Source organism: Sinocyclocheilus anshuiensis, unplaced genomic scaffold (assembly GCF_001515605.1).
Source record: "Sinocyclocheilus anshuiensis isolate Anshui unplaced genomic scaffold, SAMN03320099.WGS_v1.1 scaffold111, whole genome shotgun sequence".
NCBI lineage: Eukaryota > Metazoa > Chordata > Actinopteri > Cypriniformes > Cyprinidae > Sinocyclocheilus > Sinocyclocheilus anshuiensis.
In genome coordinates this window covers 372064-394572 of record NW_015552549.1, presented here as the reverse complement: position 1 = coordinate 394572, position 22509 = coordinate 372064, and the positions used below count along the sequence as shown (strand labels likewise).

Genomic DNA, 22509 nt, shown 5'->3' with positions numbered 1-22509 from the left:
TCACAATTTGAGTTGAATTACTGAAATAAATGAACTTTTCCACGACATTCTAATTTATTGAGATGCACCTGTATTTCAGTTCCCGGTTTTACTGCTCATCAGTCGCTGCTCAATGTTGTGAGAACATACTCGGACAAAACCCTCCAGTTTTAAAAGAACACATTCCAGTCAGTTTCAAAAATCTCTCTCCTCTTCGTGTCGATTGGTTTTCTTGTGTTTTCTACAACATATTCCTGTCATGAGCGTCGCAAACACGGATAGACTCGTCTCATGCGCCATTCCAGCTGTTTCCAGTTCGCGCTCACCACATTCACTGCTGCAGTTTTAAAAGAACACACTCCAGTTTCAAAGTTGTCCCTTATCTGCGCTTCGATTAGTTTTCTCCCATTTTCTACACATGTTCCCGTCTTAAGCACCGCAGTCATAGATTTCGTCGCACACAGAACCGTTCACGTTTGAACTCACGTGACTTGCTGCATGCTCTCATTCATGTCCTCCACATTCATAACCCAGCAACGTCGGGTTACTTATTACTGATACCAACCCAAATTGGGTCAAATCAAACCAGCTTCCTAACCCAACAGTCTCAACCGAGCGTTTGGATTGAAACAATTACCAGCGTGTTTTATATGTGTAGGCTATAAAAAAGTACACAGTGTATGTTTTTGCTTAACCGCTTGCAAATATAAGAGGTCATACATACCCTGTAATATTAGAATAGGTACCCCTTAGTTTCAAAATACTTACAGTAGAAATAATTTGTAATTTTACAGATTATTACTCCTTTATTCTCCAAACTTCGCATATTGTTACCTTATACCTACACGGAGGTACTGAATAGGTACACTGTAATTACAAAAAAGTTACGCTGTAAATTCTGTTTACTTACGCAGTATATTGCGGGTTGTAATCTAAAGCGTTACCCTGGTTTACACAAATAAGCACAATATAGATTATTTTGCAATATAGATTTTGACATTTAAAATATAATTAAAAAAACATTGTTGGCATAATTTGGAAAACTATTTTTCTTGTCTTCTCTTCATGACAATCTGTTTATTTATACACAGAGAGCAACAAACAGCTAACGCCATATGATTTGAGTTGCTAATCATACAGCCTTGAAATCATACAGACAGTTAGTACATGTTGTGACTGGACGACGTTAGGCTAAACACGTTGCCTGTAAGTCTGCTTATGAGTTAAATATCCTCAAACTATATTTTTAAATTCCTGACAGCTCAAATTACATTTACAAACTAATTTTAGCCTTTAGCTGACACATTACATGTTCACAGCAGACTAATTCAGCAAACGGTGGACTCATTCATTTGCCCCACTGAAAGACTTCATTGCATATTTCAACGTCTCATGAAAGAAGGAAACCATGCTAAAACCCATCTTTCCACCAAGCCTGCTAATCCGAGCATTATCCTCCTGTTATTTCTCCAGAAATGAATGAAGCAAGTCTGCATTCAAGTCATTTCTTTCTAATCTGAAGGGTTTAACATGTAAAAAGGCTCCATGTGATCAGAAATTTCTTTAAAAACACTCTGGATCAGCTTTGAGATACAAGCCAGAAGTCTTAGCTGATTTTGCTTTTTCAGTACCATAATCACTCAACCCAACATATTGTTCACCTAGCGTAAGGAATAGTCTTGAAATCTCTGAGGGGACAAAAACACAATGTTTTTGGCCAGGCAGGCAGAAGAGGCTGTAATTACACCTGGCTGAGCTGAACATAGCACATCACTGCAGCTCCTCTATCGCTGTCTGTCATAAACCTCTCTGTAATGACACAATTTAGATGTTTCCTGCCATCACCATCTGACAGGCAGCATTTGCTGACCGCTTAGCTTTAAGGGGAGCAAATCTCTCAGAAAACTCTTATCCTAGGCCACAAACAAGAAGAACGCTACTAAAAATAATCTCTAGTAGTGATGAGAACAGCGTTTATGAATTAAAGGGATAGTTCACCAAAAAATGAAAATTTGATGTTTATCTGCTTACCCCCAGGGCATCCAAGATGTAGGTGACTTTGTTTCTTCAGTAGAACACAAACGAAGATTTTTAAGTTAAACCGTTGCAGTCTGTCAGTCTTATAATGAAGTGAATAGGAATCACGGCTTTGAGAGTCAAAAAAACATACACAAACCAAACCAAATTAAACCCTGTGGCTCGTGATGATACATTGATGTGTAAAGACACGAAACGATCGGTCTGTGCAAGAAACTGAACAGTATTTATATAGATTTTTACCTCTGATGCACTGCAATGTCTGAACAGTCCTGAGCGCGTCCTCGACAGCCGACGCGTCTTCTTCTTCTTGCTTTACGGCGGATCGCAGACTTATAAGTGCATTAACGCCACCTATCTCTCAAATGGACCATTGACACTCCTAATTGAGATTGTAGATAGAGTGGCAATGGAGACCATTGACTGCCATTCTAATAAGACTGATAGACTGCAACGGTTTGAGTTAAACATCTTCATTTGTGTTTTACTGAAGAAACAAAGTCACCTACATCTTGGACGCCCTGGGGGTAAGCAGATAAACATCAAATTTTCATTTTTTGGTGAACTATCCCTTTAACTCAAGACATGCATTGGACTGATGAAGTGGGAGGTCTATTTTAAGCACTCAGAATCACTCCATTGTCTGTTTTACGACTCTTGGCTTCTTCTCAATCTGCGTAGCTCCATGTTACTCTGAGGGCTGTATCTTTCCACACTGTGGCGAATACAAAGTGACAAGAGCAATAACCGTGGATATACTATAATAGATGGCATATGCTGATGGGATCTTCCCCTAACTTGCTGCTTGTTTACCAGACCCACTCAGGGATGAAAATGCTCTAGCCTCCTTATTGCATTAGATCTGATGGTGCTGATAGTGGGCCTCCTTCTCACCGACATAATTTCTTCCAGGTTTACCATCTAATGACAAGCAAGTCAGGAAGCAATATTCCAATAGATGTTTCTCACGATACCAAGAGTCTTATTTGAAGACCTCAAACCCTTAAAGGGATAGTTCATCCAAAAATCTAAATTCTGTCATTTACTCACCTTCATGTTGTTCTAAAATGTATGGAACACAGTTGAGAGGTGTTTTTTTGTTTGTTTGTTTTTTGTCCATACAATGAAAGACAACGGGGTCCAGTGTTGTTTTGACTTTCATGGTATAGATAAAAACAGTTGTTCAAAATATTATTTTCTGTTCCACGGAGAAAAGTCATAGAGGTTAGTGTAAATTTTCTGCAAAATAATATCATGTTCCTTCTTGCACGTTTTGCACTTTCATAGACAAACAGAATTTTAGAGTGTTTCTGCAAGTCTTTGAGCTCTTTTATCGCAACTTGTGTTTCACAGGACTTGTACCCTAGCGCAATGTGCACTTTACTAGGTGAGCTACTGAGCACGTTTACTACAGTACATCAGAAAAGCCATACATGTGGAGCGTGTTATGTGATGCAAATATCTAAATGTATTAGTTTACAAATTATGCACTATGGTAAAAGTGTTTTGAGGTCATATAGAATTGTGCAAGAACTGGGCAAAAATAAGTTTTTGATAATCTGCCCATGTAATCATAATTTGTGTGAAAATGAATAAAAGTTGTTGCCGTTTTATTGCCACTAGTGTTCATTTCAGCAGGAAACTGCAGTGAATTGTAGGTGAGATTTTTGGAGTTATAGGCACGTTTTTAATAAACCTATGTTGTAATTTTTGTTTTGCCATTTTTAGGTGAACTATCCTTTTAAGCATGGCTTTGGAAGTCATTTTGTCAATTAAATTTTAATAAAGTGAGAATTCTGGCAACACTGAAATGCTGAAGTCACCACAACTTGCTTCCACAGAGATGATGGCTTGACAAGAGGTGTCCAGTTTGGTCAGCTTTCCTCCAGGCTAATGATAAACAGCCAGATCGTTGCCATTTCATCCTCTAGTACCACACTCCTTAGGTGCTATTCATTATGTTGACTTTTTAACACGACTGCCTCGCCGTGCCTCGCCTCCGCTGGACACCTTGTGTCTGATAGTGTGTCCCTGTAAATCCCAGGTCTGCCTCTTAGCCGAGAGAGTTATCCATCACCCAGCACTTTCCTGACAGGAAGAGAGAGGCCCAGGGTAGGCAACGTTTATAAAGGGCCAAGCACAATCTGATGAATGGTTTACCGAATGTCTCGGACTGGCCTAAATTTACTATACACTCCCTATACAAACACACAACACGAAAAATAAAGAACCGTGACTTCCAATAGGTACAAAGTTTAGGCTAGTCTGAAGACCTTTAAGCTTGGGGCACCAGATGGATCTAATCTTTTACTTACTACTCCAGGAAGTGAGAGATTAGATCTACTTACACGCAGAGCAGAACCAGGTGAGGAGAGGGCAACCCTTATTTATGGCTGGTTGTACTACATGCATTATCTCTGCTTATACATTTGCCCTTCTAGCACCTCCACCACCACCCATCTTAAATCATCCGAATGCAACGACCAGTCAGTGTGTAATATAATTGCTCCGTCTATGCGAATCATAACCGTCTCGCTTGGTTAGTTTGTTTGTGCAACATTATACAGTAATATTGATTTATTTGTCATTGTTTACAGAATATTCTTCTTGATGCACCCTATCTGTTTATTGTGGAGACACAAATGCAGCGGTGGGCATGATGAGAGGATCCTTCCTAGGTGTTTGTCAGACATTCAACCTCACTTTCACCACAGCATGAGACTGCAGTCATAACAGCTCTTGTAAGGGCATCTCCACAAACATGCATGATGGATACCGGCTACACAGCCACATCATAAGTCAAAGGTGACACAAAGTGTTATGTAGGTTTGTGTATTTTCTTATCTTTTGTTTTTAATAGCAGTCTGAAGCTAATGAGGTTTTGTGTGTGGCTTTACTGTGAGAATCTGTGCATGTCTGAACAGAGGATCCTGTTAATACTGTAATTCAAATGTAGAAAGTTAACAGGCCTTTAGAAGACTTTGATTGCACTTACTGTGTCTTACACTTAATAAGCAGTCAATGTGTAGGTTGATGTATGAACTGGTTTATGTAGATGTTCCTATATAAAAAGTGTTTCTGGCAATACAATACATATTGACAACAGCTAGAATGCATTTTATGAATGATCAACTACAGAGATGTGCAGTTGTTTACGAAACTTATAATAGAATTAATAGAATATTGAATTCATGGAAGTAATAGATCGATTTTTTTGTTATTATTAGTCAGTGAAAGATTTAATAGTCCAGACGTACAAATATATGTTTAAACATTACATACGAATATCTATAAATACTAACGAGATCAGGCTGGTCTGATATTTGTCTATTAGCCCAGTTTTATCCTATTCATATCTTTTTACATTTCAAACTCAAAACCAAAGACAAAAAAGTTTTTTGCACTTCGATTTTAAGTTACATTTAAACGCAGTTTGTTAGTTTGGTATTATAATGAGCGGATTTATGATTTTGATGTATATGTAAATGCAATTGATGCTCGGCTGCACATGAATCCTTTTCATCTATGTATGAAATTGCACACAGAAAGGTGTGGCATTTATGCTGTGTGTGAGAACACTGCTTTCGAATAATTTCCATTCAGGCCAAATAATTTCCAAACGCATTTTGTGAATGAATGTGCATGTGCGTGACTGTCGGTGCTTTGTTTTGCCTTGCATATGTGCTAAAAGAGGCATGGAGTCCCATGGGGGTGTAACCATAGCTGACGGTGTGTGACGTGAGAGGCGTGATCCCCAGTGTCTCAGAGGACATTCATTCAATGAAATAAGAGAGAGAGAGCTCCACACTTAGCAGCTTTTTTCTCTGCCACACACGCAGGCACTCCAATTTGATGCTCGCTAAGACTATCCTTTAGCTAGTCACACTTGATCATGAGCATTATGCCTAGAATGAGACACGTTAATTAGCATGAAACCCCAGTATAATTCACTTGCCTAGCTCATAAATAAGACCCTGTTACACAAAATTTCCTAACAGTGTGCTATTATGTCCCTAAATATACTACTTCTGATATGGAAATGAAGTTAAAGAAGCCAGTAGGACTCCCAGAGCGCCATCTGAAATCAGCAGCCTGGCCTTTTGAAGCCTGGAGTCGCTGTGCTGCTTATCGCATGCCTACCAGTAGCGCAGGGCCTTGGCATAAACTGGTACCAATCTCTAACATGCTCTCAAACCACGTTTCCATGGCAGCCGCTGTGAAAGGCACTCACTGAGGAGCAAGAGAATGACATTGTTAGCTGGAATGGATCAGGTTTCCCAGTTTACAAATTTCAGCACACGTCCATTATTAGAGTGTGGTAGGCAGTAAGATTTCTTAACCCTTTCCCTGTTCATCAGGCCAGTCGTCATTTGCATTGTAATCCATCACACCGGGGGCTGTTTGATATTCAGCATTGTGCTGTTGTGATAGCACGCGGCTTGCAGGAGGAAATGAAGGCGTGCATTGTGTTCTGCAACTCTGCAGAGGAACAAAATCGCATGAAAAGTTCACAGACTTTCCCACACCTCCACATTGAGCTCCGTTACTGAAAATAAGAGCGGCACTCTGATAAAAGTGGCTATAGCTTCTTGTCACCGCGCTGTTCTCTGATCGTTTCTGACACTCTCAGGTGGTGTGCAGCCTTGCAAGCAAACTACACATGACCCAAATTAGCGCTAAGCTATAATAATGTAGTTAGAAATGGCCCGGTTCTGAATGATCAGAGAGCTGCAGGTTCAAAGCGCTACGGCTGCTGCCTTGACTGCTAATGATGTGTTGAGAGAAAGAGAAAAGAGGAAAAAAAAGGGGGGAGAAGGCTGATTAAGACTTGCTCAAGCTCTTGCAACAGCAGTTCAAACTGGTAGGGGTGAATCGCTGGGTAGAGGTTACTGCAGGTTGGACCTTAAAGTACAAGAAAATCAAGAGAGCCGATCATGCAAAGCATCTTAAGTGCGATTTCTTCTGAATTGGCTTTCAGGCAAAACAGCATGCCATCTCAAAGAGGATTTGCCTCAGCGGCGATCGAGACCCGAATATTCTCGTCAGCAGTGATGGGCTCAAACTCAGCATGTTGGTAATCGTCAAGAAAACGCTAGCTGTTTAGCGACGGGATTCTCCAACAGTCTATTTCCAAGGGCTCTCTAATCGGTAATGAACCACATCCACCCCTTACTATTGTGCTGTCAGCTGTGAGCCCGCATGCATACTGTCTTTAAAGTGGATGTGTGACGACGTAGCTTCAATTCTCCTGCTTCAGGCCCAGTGCCGAGTTACTGAAAGGAGTGTCAACCAGTGCATGCTGGGATATTTCCAGCTGAGATCACACCAAACAATCAGTCATGAAAAGATACATATGTGTCATGTGGACGAGAACTGACTGATGGTGCGTGATTAACAGCTTAGATGTGAATGGCTGCTTGTGTTGTGTGATGGAGTGTTTTTGTTTTAGAAAATTTGCACTGGTTCTCACAGTAAATTTGTGGGTCAAGTTACAGGCCGTTTTTTTAATGAACTGACAATTCATTTACTTTTTTTGTTTATGTATATTGGTATATTAACCACAGTGTTTAACCCGAATAAGATTGTAAATGTAAAGCTTCACAATCTTTGAGTAAACTCTCTGTCTGAATTGTATATGCATTTACAGAATCCGGTTCCAATTTCTACATGCTAGTTTAACAAACAAGCATTCGTTCAATGCAATGTTTTTTCTCTGGTATGTTTTGTTCCTATGGGATATGATATCAACTATCATGCATATACTTAATTTGTTCTATACTGAAAGACAGGAAGTGATAAAGCATGCTAAGATTTGCTTTGACACCTAATAACCTTCAGTTTTAAATTGTACATTCTGGACATTTTAAAAACAAATTTCTTACTGTATCAGATATGCAGTGTCTTTACAACAAATTGGATGACATTCAAACGTTCAGTATACTTATCAGAATAGTTCATAATAATTGCTTCATAAGCAATAATATGTTCAGAGGCACTACATTTAATGTGCATGGCCCTCTGTTAAAAGAGTTCAGAGAACACATTGAGGCTTGGTCTTGTATTGGCAGTATAATATTTAGAGCAATAAAATTGAAGGCATAACACAGATATCCTGTACCTCAAGGCTTGGAATTATGGATAGTCCCAGTGGGGGCATCAGTAAAGTGTTCCAAAAACTCTCAAACACTTCACATAAACAATCCGGTCAGTTTCTCACATCCATACCACTCAGAGCAATCAAAACGCTAGCTCTATATTTCTGAGGAGATTTATTAATGAAGTACCCACAGCAGAAGCCTTACATCAGTCTAATGGTTTGATGTTCTGAAATAACCTGGGAAAGTTCACAATCGAAGTGCAAACAACAATTCACTATTTTTATGCCATAAACTGCGAACAAAACCAGCCCTGTGTGCTGCAATTGTGTTTTTCGTTCCTTACTCTTCAAATTGAGCATGAAAATAATTAAAGCACATTTATTCCCTGACTTGAAATATTTATACAGCATTTTGCTTCGCTGTTCATAAAAATGTCCACTCTGATCATATCTGATCAGCAACCCCAATAAATGTAATGTTTAATGTTTGAAAAGGGAGCCATAAATCAGGTTAATACAGGGCCCCTGTGGACGCAGCGAGGCATTCGGTGTATCTGGCTTTAATTAAAAAGTTGGGGAAAGAGTGGGAGATTTTTGGGGGTGTTGAGGGGATATGTTTTCTGATGTTTAGTGGAAGGGGCCTAGCTAATGGTTCGTCAGCTTGCTTGTGGGTACAGGCGGCATGTAGCTAAGCCAGATGCAGAAGTGTGGCTCTGAGAGAGAGCAGTTAGCAAGCATCCATTTGATGCAATTTTGGCACCGGGCCCTTTATATTCATCGCATTTGTCCACCTGCAAATTCGGGAAGACCACCAGCAGTGAAGTTTTAAAGACCTTTTAATATTTTAGCGGCTGTGTTTCTCGCCACATCAGAAGGCTGTACAATCGCTTTTTTTTCTTTTCTTTCTCCTCCATCAGCACCCTTCAGGATTTCTCCTCTGCATCTGTTTATGTCTGATGGTGGAGGTGATCTGATTTATTCAGAGTGCTCTGAATTGCATTATGCTGGTCTATAGCAATCACACACGTCAAGACATCCACCGTACTGCCACTTGGGAGCTTTTCTCAAAGGTTACCCCATGTCTTTACCACATGAGTTATAATAGAGCTCAGAAAATATACTCTGTTTTATAAAGGGCAGTATTTTATTGGTTCTGCTCTGCCAAGCCATGTAGCCGGAAAAATAACGACTTCCACAGCTTCAGGCAGATATTTCTGAAGGATTTATAAAAGGATGCAACAAGTTGGCAGAGACTGCAGATGACCCTTTGCTTGATCTGTTTGAAAGGGCATTATGTGTGTAAAAAAATACTATATAACTTACATTACAAATTACATTAATATACACATGTATGTTAATATAAAGTACTAATTGTTCAGTGAATACATCACCTTAATGCCACCTTCATGTCTTCAGTTCCAAACTTTTTTGATTTTCTTTCTTACATGAAGCATTTATATTTATTCATTTGGCAGATGGTTTAATCCAAAGCAACTGTCATCTTATCAGTTAATACAATCCCTGGGAATCAAAACCATGATTGTTAGCACCATGCTCAACTGTTTGAGATACGTGAATGCTTCAAAAGGAGAAGCTTAATGAGTTTAGGGGAGTGTTCACGCTATTCTTTTCCTTTGCTCTTCCAATGAAAGTGCCAAAAACAATAAAAAGCACTATTGAGGTATCAAAAAAGTGGTCCATATGGTTTTTGAACTATTTTCTAAGTCTTCTGATGCCAGATAAAACTAAATTTAATTTAATGTAATATTCACTGATAAGCTCCCCATCTTCTCCACAGCTCATTCATGTTTGTGCATATTTAAACATGACACATATGCACATATTCAAATTGCAAAAATATTTTTTTTGTGAATAACAAATTCAATTTTAGTCTTTTTTTATACTGAACTATCATAAGGCTTTAGAACATTTGAAATGCAGCAGAAAAGTCATTACTATTACTATTCTATTATGATAACTTACTATTATGATATTACTATTATGTTACATTTATGGTGGTTTGTGTTCATTTTTGTAGTTTGATAGCCTTCTAACTTTCATTGCATAAAAAAAGCAGCGTGAACATCCAACATTTTCAATTTGTAGTCAGAAACTGAAAAAACTTGTGAGTTTGGAATGACATGAGGGTGCGTAAACGATGAAAGTATATCCATTTTTGTATTTTCATATTGTTACATCACATTAAATTCGTTATTGCAGTTTATTTGCACATCCCTCTGTGTTACAGTCTCTGACAAATCGTGCTGCAGTCCTTACAGTGAAACCATAGAGGATATCCAGGTTACTCATAAAATAGATCTGAGTCACTGTCCCTCTGTATGTGTATGTGAGCATGTGCACGTATGTGTGTGTGCATGCTTGTGAAAGAGAGGAACTCGGCCAAAAATCCATCATGCCTCAAAGCACCGCTGAATGATTCTCCATAATCCTGTAATGACTTTTCTGTAGCGCTCATCTCCTTCATGCTGTTCCGATACTATTATCATGTTATCACTGGACATCTGGAAAAGTTTGGCTGTTTGTGTACTCTCCACGGCCCCTATAATCAAGTGCATAACCACAAACACCTTCTTCACATTAGGTGGACTCATGGAATTATGATTTAATGCTTCCTGCATGGTGTCAGCAAAGGACCACTGGTGTTATTTCACAAAATATCCTGCTCTTCCCCCGTTTACTTCTAAAAAGAAACATTGTGTGGCTGAAGATTTCCTATTGAGCCCTATATTTGTTTTGCAGGGGTCTCACGCCGCTCCAGGATGCACGGCGAGCGACAAGCCCGCGCAAGATCTCTAACGCTACTTCAAAGTTTAATAGCATTGTTGACAGCTTGCATCAAATCTCCCTTTTCCAAACAGATAATGAGCAAGATCTGGTCTCCACACCCTCACCTGGACAAAGAGGACAAACCTAGTAGCTAAAATTACACCATCTCAGGACTTCTGTGCGTGTATACGCATGCGTGTTTGCTCTCGAGACTGTATTTTTGAAAGGCTTCCGTGACTTTGAAAGATGATGCGTCGATACCAGACTCGGACTGACAACTCAGAGTGGCTGAACTGTTTCCACAATATTGAAGTGTTTACATACCAGACATGAGAGTGGAATACTGATTGCTTTCAGGATGAATTATGAACAGCTCAATGCGCTCAAGATTTGCCCATTCTTGAGGGGAAGCCCATTACAAGACGAGCAGATTGAGGTATGCGCAGACGAGATTAGCAGGGCCACAGCCGTTCTGCTGGGTGACACTCAATGCATGCGGTAGCAAAGCCGTTGTTGCCTGTTGCACCATGACTTCTCCTCCGCGTCCCCACCCTCTTTCAACCTGAGAGAAAGCAGTGCACAGATAACCCCTGTCGTACGGTTGAGACCGATGGCAATTTCCAGCAAACTCCCAGTGTACTGGAAAAGCATTTGTCTGAAGATGAAAGGCTTCACACCCGCTGCCTACACACCGAGCCGCTTCCAACACCTTCCCGCTACAGCGCACAGCTCCAGCTCCCCGCGGCTCCCTCAGCCCCATCTCATGATGGAGATAATACTACTAATAACGACAAGCAGGCAGTCTGACCCGGATCAGACGTTAGCAGCCGTAGCTACCGAGCCTGATCCTGTCCTTCCAAGGATCAGGCTCAGACTCCACACACATGCAGGGAGAGTGAAAAACGACACTGACCATAATGCAAGGTAATTGCTTCCCATTTACTCATGCGGAGACCAAAATAGCAGCATCTCCGTAACAAACGTGTGTGGAAATGCAGGGCGTAAGGGGCCGTTTGATACGTAGAGTAGCCGCTAGCCAGCACCCTTCAAACACACATGCTTCCCAGCAGTCGGACTTTAGAGAGATGTGAGCGTTTACACAAGGGCCACAGTTGTTTTTTAACATGAGCCTGTTACCTGCATCACATCTGCAGGGTGGCCACCGGTCACCTGACTCGAGCTCTCGGTCAGAGCTTTGAGACTTGTGTGACATTCTTCATAAAAGCTTTTATTGTAGAGGCAGATGAAAAATGCCATGGTGTTTGAGCATGAATTACATAACAGTACAATAGCAGATTGTTTTTTGGAATAAATCATTTGAGGGTAAGCATAAGAACTCTTATCTATGTAGCTTCAGACCAGAGAGACTGAGAATCCATCCATGATGTGGCACAGCCCAACAGAAAAAGAGTCAAATACACCTTTTAAGACATAATATTGGGGTTTTCATTGTGAAATCCAAATTATCCAAATTTAACACCTAATTACATGCACTACAATCACATGCAAATACATTTATGACATCCAGGAGTACATAATTCTAGAAAGCCAAGCGTTACATGACACCAGGAAGAATCATCATCATCATAATGATGGCCATTATTTTCCTACATATAACATGGTAAAGTCGGCAAGCAATTCACCAATGGCACAATTAAGTTCATTAAACGGGCACAATAACAAGCCAAACCTCTGCAGTGCAGTACAGCACGCAGCCAGGTGCCGTTTCCCTCCTCTCCCCAGCCCCAGAAGGCTAACCATGCTGGGTAACTGATCAACTACAGCTGCCCATTCCCATTCCCAAGCCCAAGGCTAACAGCAGAGAGAAAAAGATAAACACGGGGAGGCTCCGGGCAACAGCCGTCACGCTCCTGACTTACCAGCACTGGCTGAACACAGCAGAGAAACCACCAGCACAATCACCAGCGTCAAGATCTTCACATTCATTTCTGCTCTCCCCTCTGTTTCCCTGCCAGTCGCTAGCTGATATACTGTATTGGTGTGCTCGTGTGGATGGGAGGGAGAGGAGAGTGGGTGAGCGAGAGCGAGAGAGAAAGGGAGAGAGACTGTTTGCTCTTCAGTGTGTGTGCGCGGCTGGGTGCGTGTGTGGCTGTGAATGTGTTTGTATATCTGTGTGCAAGTGTGTGACAGCGCCGCTGAGATTGAGAGCAGGTTTCTGATGGAGTTCTCTCGCCGTGATGTGCGCGTTTCCCTTTTGTGAATTGGAAGTCTGGTAGAATCAGTGTGAAGAGAGTCGGTTTGTATCAGAGCTGTTTGTCTTGGATAAGGAGCCCAAGTCCCTCATGTTGCTTATGTATCCCTGACTCTGGGGGTCTCGGAAAAGGGGGCTTGCCCCCCCTCCACCCTCAGTGTTAACCCTCACACTGAGAGAGAAAGAGAGAGGAAGAGGGTAGCTTTATGACAGATACCCTTCTCAGAATTGTTTAGGTGGTGCATGTCAGGAAGCAACATCACATGAAGGAAAGATGGTTTTCTTCTCTTAAAACATCTCCTCATATACACGTTGACGAGTTGAACAGACCCACACAGTTCACTTCCATAAACTGGGTGGCACATTTTCTGTCTATTTTGTGTGTGACAGAGGAAAACTTATCAGTTCTTTTGTTGTTTTCTTTGATTTGTTGATTCTGAGTCATTTGTTTTGCTCTGTATAGATTTCCATTCTCTGCAAGAACAAAAGGCCTGATGAAAATCTGAGCAGAGGTACACTGGGTCCTGCACAAATTTTCTGTCGTCCAATAAACAGGAAGGGTTTCATTTCTCATATTGAATGGTCAGTGATCCAAAAAAAGCCTTGAAGCGATAAAACATTTCTTATATTTTCCATGAATTATATGGACGTAAAGTTGATGTGTATTGTAAGCTTATTCCATTACTTTTGTTGTTTTTTGCTTGAGATATTTGTTTTTCATTTGTATTTGTATTTACAAACTCTGGTGCCATTAATTGGGTTCCCATAATCCACTCACTAAGAGAATTAAATACAAATGTAGCTAGAGGCCAAGAGACTGGGGCAGTTGAGGACGGATAAACGTATTATGTGCTGTAATGTTGTCAGAATTGTTTTAATAAAGATGCCTGCCATATGGTTTTGTCACAAAAATATCTTCTCATTACTTGGTACTCTAACTCAGTGTTTGTTATGTGTCTTTCAAGACTAAATATAATGATTCAAAATACTTTGTGTAAAAAATATTTTGATCAAACAATTAATGCCACTGTTGAATGATGTTTTCATTTCCGAGAGACTGAAGATGCAATCGTCTAAATTCCACTGGTGCCTGTTCAGGAATTAAATACATATTAAACAAATGGATTGGCTTCTCAAAGTACTGTAGTTCACAACCTGAATTTTGCTCTCCTAAATTCTCATTTGTGGGACCGTGGCTCCATGTGGAATTGTTTTCTGTGGTCATCCGCCCCAGGAAAGCAAGTCTGTAACACCCTCTTCATACCTAACAACAGGAGCGCCTTACATTTTAGCATGGTCCACTTGAAGCCTTCACTCTTTGTGAAGTAACCCTCTCGTCTGGTACTGTCCAAAGCAATGTCTGAAGGTGCTTATCCTCCACTGAACTAATTTTAGCCAGAAGATAATTTGTTGAAGAACACTGACCAGGTTTTATGTATGGCTGTTATCTGATCAAACATGCCTCACTCGATTTAGGTGTTTTAATGAGGGGATTGATGTAACAATTAACAACAACAACAACATAAATTTACATTGATTTACAAAATGCAACTGTATTTTCCAGTAGAGTGTGAATTGCACGTTGTAATGCTCAAGAAAGATACATAAGAGCATGCCGACTTAAAGGTGGTTGTAAAGTCCCCCAAAAATGCACCAAATTACTTTTAATCCTCCTTATGTGTTGTAACAATTTTAAGTATGTTGCATATGGTCTTCTTTTTCTTCTCATTTTAAATTCAGAGCTGGCAATTTTTCATCATTACTTTGTTATTAGACATGTTCATAATGCACCTGGCATATCTGACCTCACAGGAAGTACTTGGATGTTTACAGGAAGCGCTTTGAGTGTAGGAATGCCATGCACACTGCCAGTCAGCTACCGCTTTCACATGCTGATGCCGTTCATCATCCGAAACCCTTCCTGATTTAACGATTTATTAATAGTGAAGAATGTCTGTCCTCCCAGTCTCCACTGCCAGTTCAATTTAATTCAGTCTGGGTCATAGAAAACAAAGCTGACTCCCGCTCAAGTTTAGTGATATCTATCAATACGGAAAAATCAACAGGTGTTTTTTCATCTGAAGCTATAAAAGGCAACTTATGACATGAGATGTTTACCTTATGATTTGCCTCCATTGTTGATTAATGTTTTTCCTGTTTGTTATCCGCCTCTTAATTGTATCTGTGTTTAGTCCAGGCATCAAACACAGTACCTGAATAAATGCGGGCGGATGTTTAATGCTGTTGAGAGATCTGCTGGTTTAAAATAGCCGGGCTACTGAAGCACACCATCATATAGTAAGTGTTGTTTTCTGTCTGTAAGCCAAGAACTAGTTAAACAATGAGGTAGTTTATGCCATTAAAGATACCACTATATTGTTTAGCTAGTTTTGACAGCAACAATGAAGCTAAATTAGTAAAATGTTGAAAAATATGCACATTCCCCATATCACACTTCAGGTCAGTAGATTAAACTTTCATCCCATAATCATGTCTACCCAGTCATACCTATTCAATAGAGACAAACCGTGCAGTTTCTACCACTCTCATACTGTAGATAACTGGTTGATTTTCTTCCAGTAATTTCTTTTACGAATTTGCAATTTGTTTTTTGTTTAGTTTTTTTTTTCTGGAGCCGTGAGTTGCTTTCATGGAAATTTATTACAGCGGATTTGTGACTATGCAGACAGTTGTTAATTTCTAGCTCATTATTTATCCTGGACCAGCCAATTATCTCCAGTGAACACTGACTCCAGTGTTGCATGACTCAGCAGCAGCTGTCTCTATAATCCAGGTTATCTGGCCCATCAGTGAGAGCGCGCTAACATGCCTAACATGGGATGACAGTTTAGGGTCACTGTCATTTCAATAGAGCAGGTTTCAAATGCTTTTCACTTCATAGTCAATGCAAGGAATCCAAAAATCTCAGGTATTTTCACCTTTGCATGGACACTGAGTTGAATTGTGTTAATCTGTGCTTGTGCATTCTAATAGTATAGATCAGAATTTTTATTTTTATTTTTTTAACCAAGTTGCATTATATTGAACTTTACTATTTTATTTAGTTTTGTTTTTTAGTACAGATTATTCAGTACACTTTCAGAAAAAAAAAATATATTTGGGCTTTGTGCATAATCAATGAGCTGTCTTGTTTTTAAAGATGTCTTTATACTGTCTGAAGCCCACATACTCCTTGTCATAGGTTTACTCCATAAACCTTAAAAAACAACAGCTTTGACTGTACAGCCAGCATTTAATCAGAGATCTGCATCTCTGGGATTTCACAGGTGCCAGATAATGCAAGTGCTGATTTTGAAGTCACCCGGCTGTCTGTGTCTCAAAAGCTCTGATGAATATATCTCTGGGATCCTTTATAGCTGTGTGCTTAGTGGACTTCTGTGTTCGCTGGAGATACATGCCAACTTTTCTCATGGTTCTTTGGACATCTATTGGAGCTGTTGTTTTTCTATATGCACTGCTTTCCAGATCCTTCCTTCCTTTAGCAGTGTTTTTTCCTCTCTGCTTTCTCTCCCCTCTCTGTCATGTTAAAGAACAAAAACTGATCTAAAATAAGATATGTGCTGTTCATCCAGATCCGGAGTTCATTTATTGTAGCAGTAAGATGAAAAGAAGTCAAAACAAATTGAGAGGTCGTAGAGAAAGCCATAGCAGAGCGTGTTCCCTTTTCCTCCCCGATGATATTCTGCTTATCGGAATTGTGATCAGTTCACACCATCGCACGCAGTTTAGAAACGGCCGGCTTGGTTTGAATGGATACTGGTTATAAGTTCTCGGAGTTAGAAAGTAGAGTTTGAGTCTGGCTGTGGATCAGAGTCTGTGGAACTGATGCAAGTTGAGAGATGAGAGAGACTGCTTTCAGGAAGAGCGGTAGCATTTGAAGTCGGACAATGCCCACTCCTCCATCATCTCTAATGATCTTCATCTTCATGAATGATCTGCAATGACCATGCAATCCTTTCTCGACAATTTCTCCTGTTTACAGTTTCTGCTGCCAGGCTAATCTTAGATCCCATTAATGTGCGATAACCGATATTCCAGGTGTTACACACTTCATGTTTAGTCTGAAACATTTCCGAAAATGTGAGTGGGCATGAAAAACAACAACTGTTGCACAGAAGTCGTGAAACAACAAAGGAAACTGCTAATTATGCAAAACAGATTGTTCTAGTACGTTTAAGATTTTCGTATTCCGATCATTTTCCTGTCCTCATTATTGGTTTGCGTTCTTAATTTCATCATTAGCATCAGTTAAACGCCCGCCGTTCTCTCCTCTGTGTATTGCTGCGGCAGTCTGCCAGCACCAGGGTTTTTTTGCAGGAAAATTGCAGTCATTTTCATGAAGAGGTCATTATTTGCTCTGATGCAATCAGGCCAAGGTGAACAAAAGACAAGGAGAGGAGTCAATAAAGAAACGGATGTATCAAGTGCAGTTACGGACTCATCTGCCGTAAAAGCAGCAGCGCGTTTTTACCCTACATTCGCCATGGTCGCGCTGATGGATTGCTGTTTCACTCACTGCCCTCAAAGTCTTTGTCAGAAGCTCAGTCTGTTTTTTTTTCTGGAGGTGACACACGGTTTCAGAAATGAAGGGAAGAATGTGAGGTGTGGAAATGCAGTGGATTCCTTCTTTTGGCTTTGAGTGAATAGGAAATAAGAAGCCTCCATAAAAGCTATGGTGGAGTGGCAGTGGTTTGAACCCAGTCTTTGTTTCTTATCTCTGTGAAATTTGTCTTTGATGGGCTGACACCTTCCCTGTTATGAATTCTCTTTGCTCTGTCTGTGAAGAATAACATAACATTTCACACTTCACCTTGTAGCGTTGATTTAGTGTGCAGAGCCATAAATACAATTTATTTTGTGTCACGCATAAAGTCAAAAGCAATAGTTCTCGAGGTGCTTTTACCGCAGCTGCCTATTGTTATCAGCTAAAATGGGCAAAAAAAGACTAATGACCCGTACTACTTAATGACCAGCTCAGATGCCGCCAAATCCATATCATAAATCGTTCCTGTGGGTCGTGCCTCGGGTTTCCACCTGTAAGCGGGGGGAGTGCAAGTTCGGGTCATTTTTCAACGTGATCAGGGACTCATTAGCGACGGTTTTGTTTTGCTTACACAGCTATGGAGAAAATATGAAATCTTTTCCTATTGTACAGTTCTTATTAGCGAGGTCATTTAGAGAACCTTAAGTGGTGGTTTTTATGTGACAAAACATGAAAATTCGGAAAGATTTTCATATTGATGTATCCCTGGTGTCCCATTCCTGTGTTTAGCTAACATTTAACAACTCACGTGGAATTTCGAAGTAGTTTGGGTCGTATTTGTAACTTTTTGTAAGATTTAAGGGACAAAGATAAAGGTTAAAATAAAAGAAGGAAAGGGGGTTTAGAAAGAAATGGTGAAAGGAACAGGATCTAGCAGTGGATGTGTTGTCCTTTGTGCATTTGGCATGTTGGCAGCACTTGATAAATGGACTGTTCTGGAGGAATCCATTCACCCTTCACAGTGCCACTGACCCTTCTCTGTTACATAGCAACTGGACCTTCAGTGGGGTAATCAGTAAAGTCCAAATAGCACAAATATAGAGGAATATGTTTAAAACTCTTCATATGTCTATTGACATGCATTTGTGTATATATTTTGCAGGATGTTGTTTGTTTGTTTTCTATTTCCACCAAACTTATCTATTCTTCTATTCTACTTAGGTTGAATTCATGCAGAATCCCAAAGATTCATGTCTCTCTTTTTAAGCATTTTGAGTGATATCTGTGATTTAACCCTCTGGGGTCTGAGGGGGTTTTGGGGTGAGACTAAAATGGTTTGCTTCACATTGTGCAGATTTTTCAATTTCACACAAGTTAGCACACAATGTAAGGCTGCTGACCAGCATTTCAAAATAGTACTGAGAAATCTTTAATCTGTCTCATGTGGTAATTAGGCTGCTCAAAGTCGTTTTCTTATCTGTTATCTGTGATTTTCTATCTTCAGTACTTTTTCACAGCTGGTTCACCACAGACTCCTGAAGGATCTACAGCTAAAATGAACAATTTTATGATTTGCACTCATTTAAAAAATAGCATGAAATGGCTTTTCACATGCATTTAACCTTCATAATGTGATTGATTGGATTGAGATTGCAGGCATATGTACAAATGTGTGTATGTGTGTGTGTGTGTGTGTACAGGTTTTTCTACACTGGTGGGGACTTGAATACACACCAACTCATGGGGACTTGTGTCACTGTGGGGACCTAAATTGAGGTCCCCGTGGGTACAAAAGTTTATAAATCATACAGAATTAGTTTTTTTGAGATGGTAAAAATGCAGAAAGTTTTCTGTGAGGGGTAGGTTTAGGTGTAGGTACAGTATAGGTGTATATGTACAGTAGTGCAGTATATAGATACATAATTGGTACTTATATTGTAATTTATTGTAATTACTGTAAATATTAGGCCACATTTATAGCAGAAAAGAACTGATTTCAGATGTGGAGGAAATTACATTTTAATAAAAGATTGTGAAAGATTATGGACATTTCCTTTATCATGACATTCACTAATGAATTGTGTACAATAGGACGGGACATTTATTAAGAATTTCAATTGTGGAATTCAATTTTGATGTAATGTTGACCTTTACATTGAGTCTGGCATTGTTTAGGTCTTTCTAGTTCATGTAGTGTAGGGACCTGAATTCATCGTTTGGGTCAAAGATGCATATTCTCTGACTCGAATTATGAATTTAGATCCCCACACCCACTTTGTTCTGTGATTGTTAGTACTGACGTAAGGGAATGCATAAGATCCCTCAGATTAATCACATACACATGGATACTCATTTGCAAGGGTGTGACTCAACTGAAGAGAAAGGAAAACTTGAAATCGCATCATATGACCCTTTTAATATTTCTTATATAATGTGTGTGTGTGAATATTTTCAGTTGGTATTCATAGTGTCCACTAATCGCGTTGCATCGGATTTCCAAAATACAGTAAGGGTCATGCCTCATTCCGCCATGGGCCAGGATGAAATGCGCTTCTCTGATTCAGGATATTGCAGAAGTGGCATTCTGCCATCAGCCCACTTGATCGAAACAGACAGTTTGTCCACTCATAGCCTGCTAATGAACTTCAGTGTTTGGTTCAGTCCGGATCAATCAACTTTTCCTAACTGGCCCAGTCTGGTCCAACTGCCATAGAAGGTTTGTGCACACGGACAGAAGAGCAGGCGAGTTTCAGTGAGGGATGTGCACTCAATTAATCAATATTTCAGTCAGTTCTGGCTGACTGATTGTGTCCTTAGGCTTTCCTGAGGCACTTTGTGCCTGGACACCAACCCTACTGACAGCCAGACCTGCCAAAATAGTCTGAGCCAACGGGAGGTACTAACAGCTAGGGTTGGGTATCGTTTGGGTTTTTTTCGATACCGGTGCCAAATCGATACTTTTAAAACGGTTCCGGTGCCTGAACCGATACTTATTAAAAAAAATAAAATAAAAAAAATAAATAAATAAAAATTCCCCCCAAAAATGATGGATTGGCCATTAGCACTATAAACGCATGATGTCTGTTTCATTCATACTGGACGCCAGAGGGCGCCCTCGCACAGAAAATCCACATATCCAGTCACAGAAGTAGAGAACTCATGACCCTCAAGGAAATCCCTTATATGGACAAAGGCATCATATTATATCTAACAGTAAACAGAGTAAACAGAACATATAAACGTTTTGAATGATAAAACAAAGACAATAAACACTCGACTGCGACAATATAGTTTATCTATTTCAAACCTTTAACCCACTTGGGAAAATCAACCCATGGCAACAGTTTAAAAGTAGCCCAATTCTGTGGAGAAAACGCGGACTTGGCAACCCTGCATCCAACAAGAGCTACCAGAGTCAGCTTTGACTGATCACATGTCGAGAATAAGGAGAGATGACTGACAAGACCATGATGGAGTATTTGCTGCTCAACAGATCCTGAGCTCATTGACAAATGTCTGATCTTGTAAGATGTGCTCCCTTTACACAGAGTGCATTTCATCGCGAAATCGAAATTGAAAGTAAACAATGCAAACGCTCATTCAAAAATATTAGTTCACGTGCATTTTCTCAGTCGGGGAATTGTTTTTCACGTGCGGTGCCAGTGATGATGCTTCTTACGTCCGTTTCGGAGAACCAGAGGACAAATATTTCAATCGATCGCTCAGGCATGGCACCGAAATCTGCATTGGGATTTGGTTCTAGTACATACCGGTTACATAGGTACCGGTGCCATATTGGTACCGGGTTTCGGTACCCAACCCTACTAACAGCGTATCATCATCTTGGCCTGGCTGTGAGTGCCAAATATGTCATGTAAAGCTTCTCAGATCTCAGTGATTAGAGGGAGGCTGAAACAGCTATTAAATGTGGGAGGTAAAAGACACTCACAGCAAAAGAGTGGAGCTGTCTATCTGAGAGATGTTACTGTATTAGGTGAAGAAGATCTTCTCAGTTGCAAAACAACTGCTTGGGCTATAGTAAACGTACGCTTTTAGCAACTTTAGGCAACAAAAGTTGTTTAAAACTGGCCCTCACTAAACCCAGACCTGAACCTCACTGAACACCTTTGGGATAAATTTGACCACCGACTGTGAGCCAGGCTTCATCACCCAACTTCACTGGTTGACATCACGGTTGCTCTCTGGTCTGAATGTGAGTAAATCCCTGAAGCCATTTAAAACATTTAGTGGAAAACCTTCCCAGAAGAGTGACAGCTATTATAGTAGCAATGGCTTCTTGATGAGCGTTTCAGGTATCCTTCAGTGGGCTGTCAAAAAGTGATTATTCTGTTGTGCGTGAGAATGTCTTGTTTGTTTTAGATGTCAAGAATGGACTTGGAAACTTTCAGTTGATGTTGATTAGAGATGGCACAAATATATAAAATATTCTGACAAGGGACTTCTCCCAGTCTCACAAGTTAACAGTTGGTAAATTGAATTATTTGAGAGAGTGTACACTTCTGTGTGATGAGAAATTAAATCCATTTATCAAGCATAAAATTTGCACCTCATATACTATCCTCACATTACAGGGTAAATAAACCCACATATAATTTCACACAGTAAATTTTAATGCATATGAATTTTTTTTTAATATGTACCTGGCTCGAGTCTGAGTCCCCTCTTATGCAGTTTTTGAAGAAAAAATAAATCTAATTTCAGACAGAGGTTCTTTTTACTTGCTGTATTTAGAAAAAGGGTGTTATGTTTTATTTTTTTCATAGGATCATCACTCATGAGAAACAGGCAGGTTTTAAATCTGTTCTGTGTTGTAACACCTCTACTGTATATTTTTGTCAGTGCAAATATTTATAATATTTTAACAACTCGATG

The 22509-nt window shown here is 40.0% G+C and overlaps 1 protein-coding gene across 1 annotated transcript in view; it reads right to left on the bottom strand.

The window, feature by feature from the left end:
• apln (apelin) overlaps positions 1-12981 on the bottom strand; it is a 23788-nt gene extending 10807 nt beyond the window's left edge. The window contains exon 1 of the mRNA XM_016454894.1: positions 12781-12981. Coding sequence (XP_016310380.1) covers positions 12781-12847 — 67 coding nt within the window. The 5' untranslated portion in view covers positions 12848-12981. The remainder of the gene's footprint in view (positions 1-12780) is intronic.
• Positions 12982-22509: the final 9528 nt, after the last annotated feature.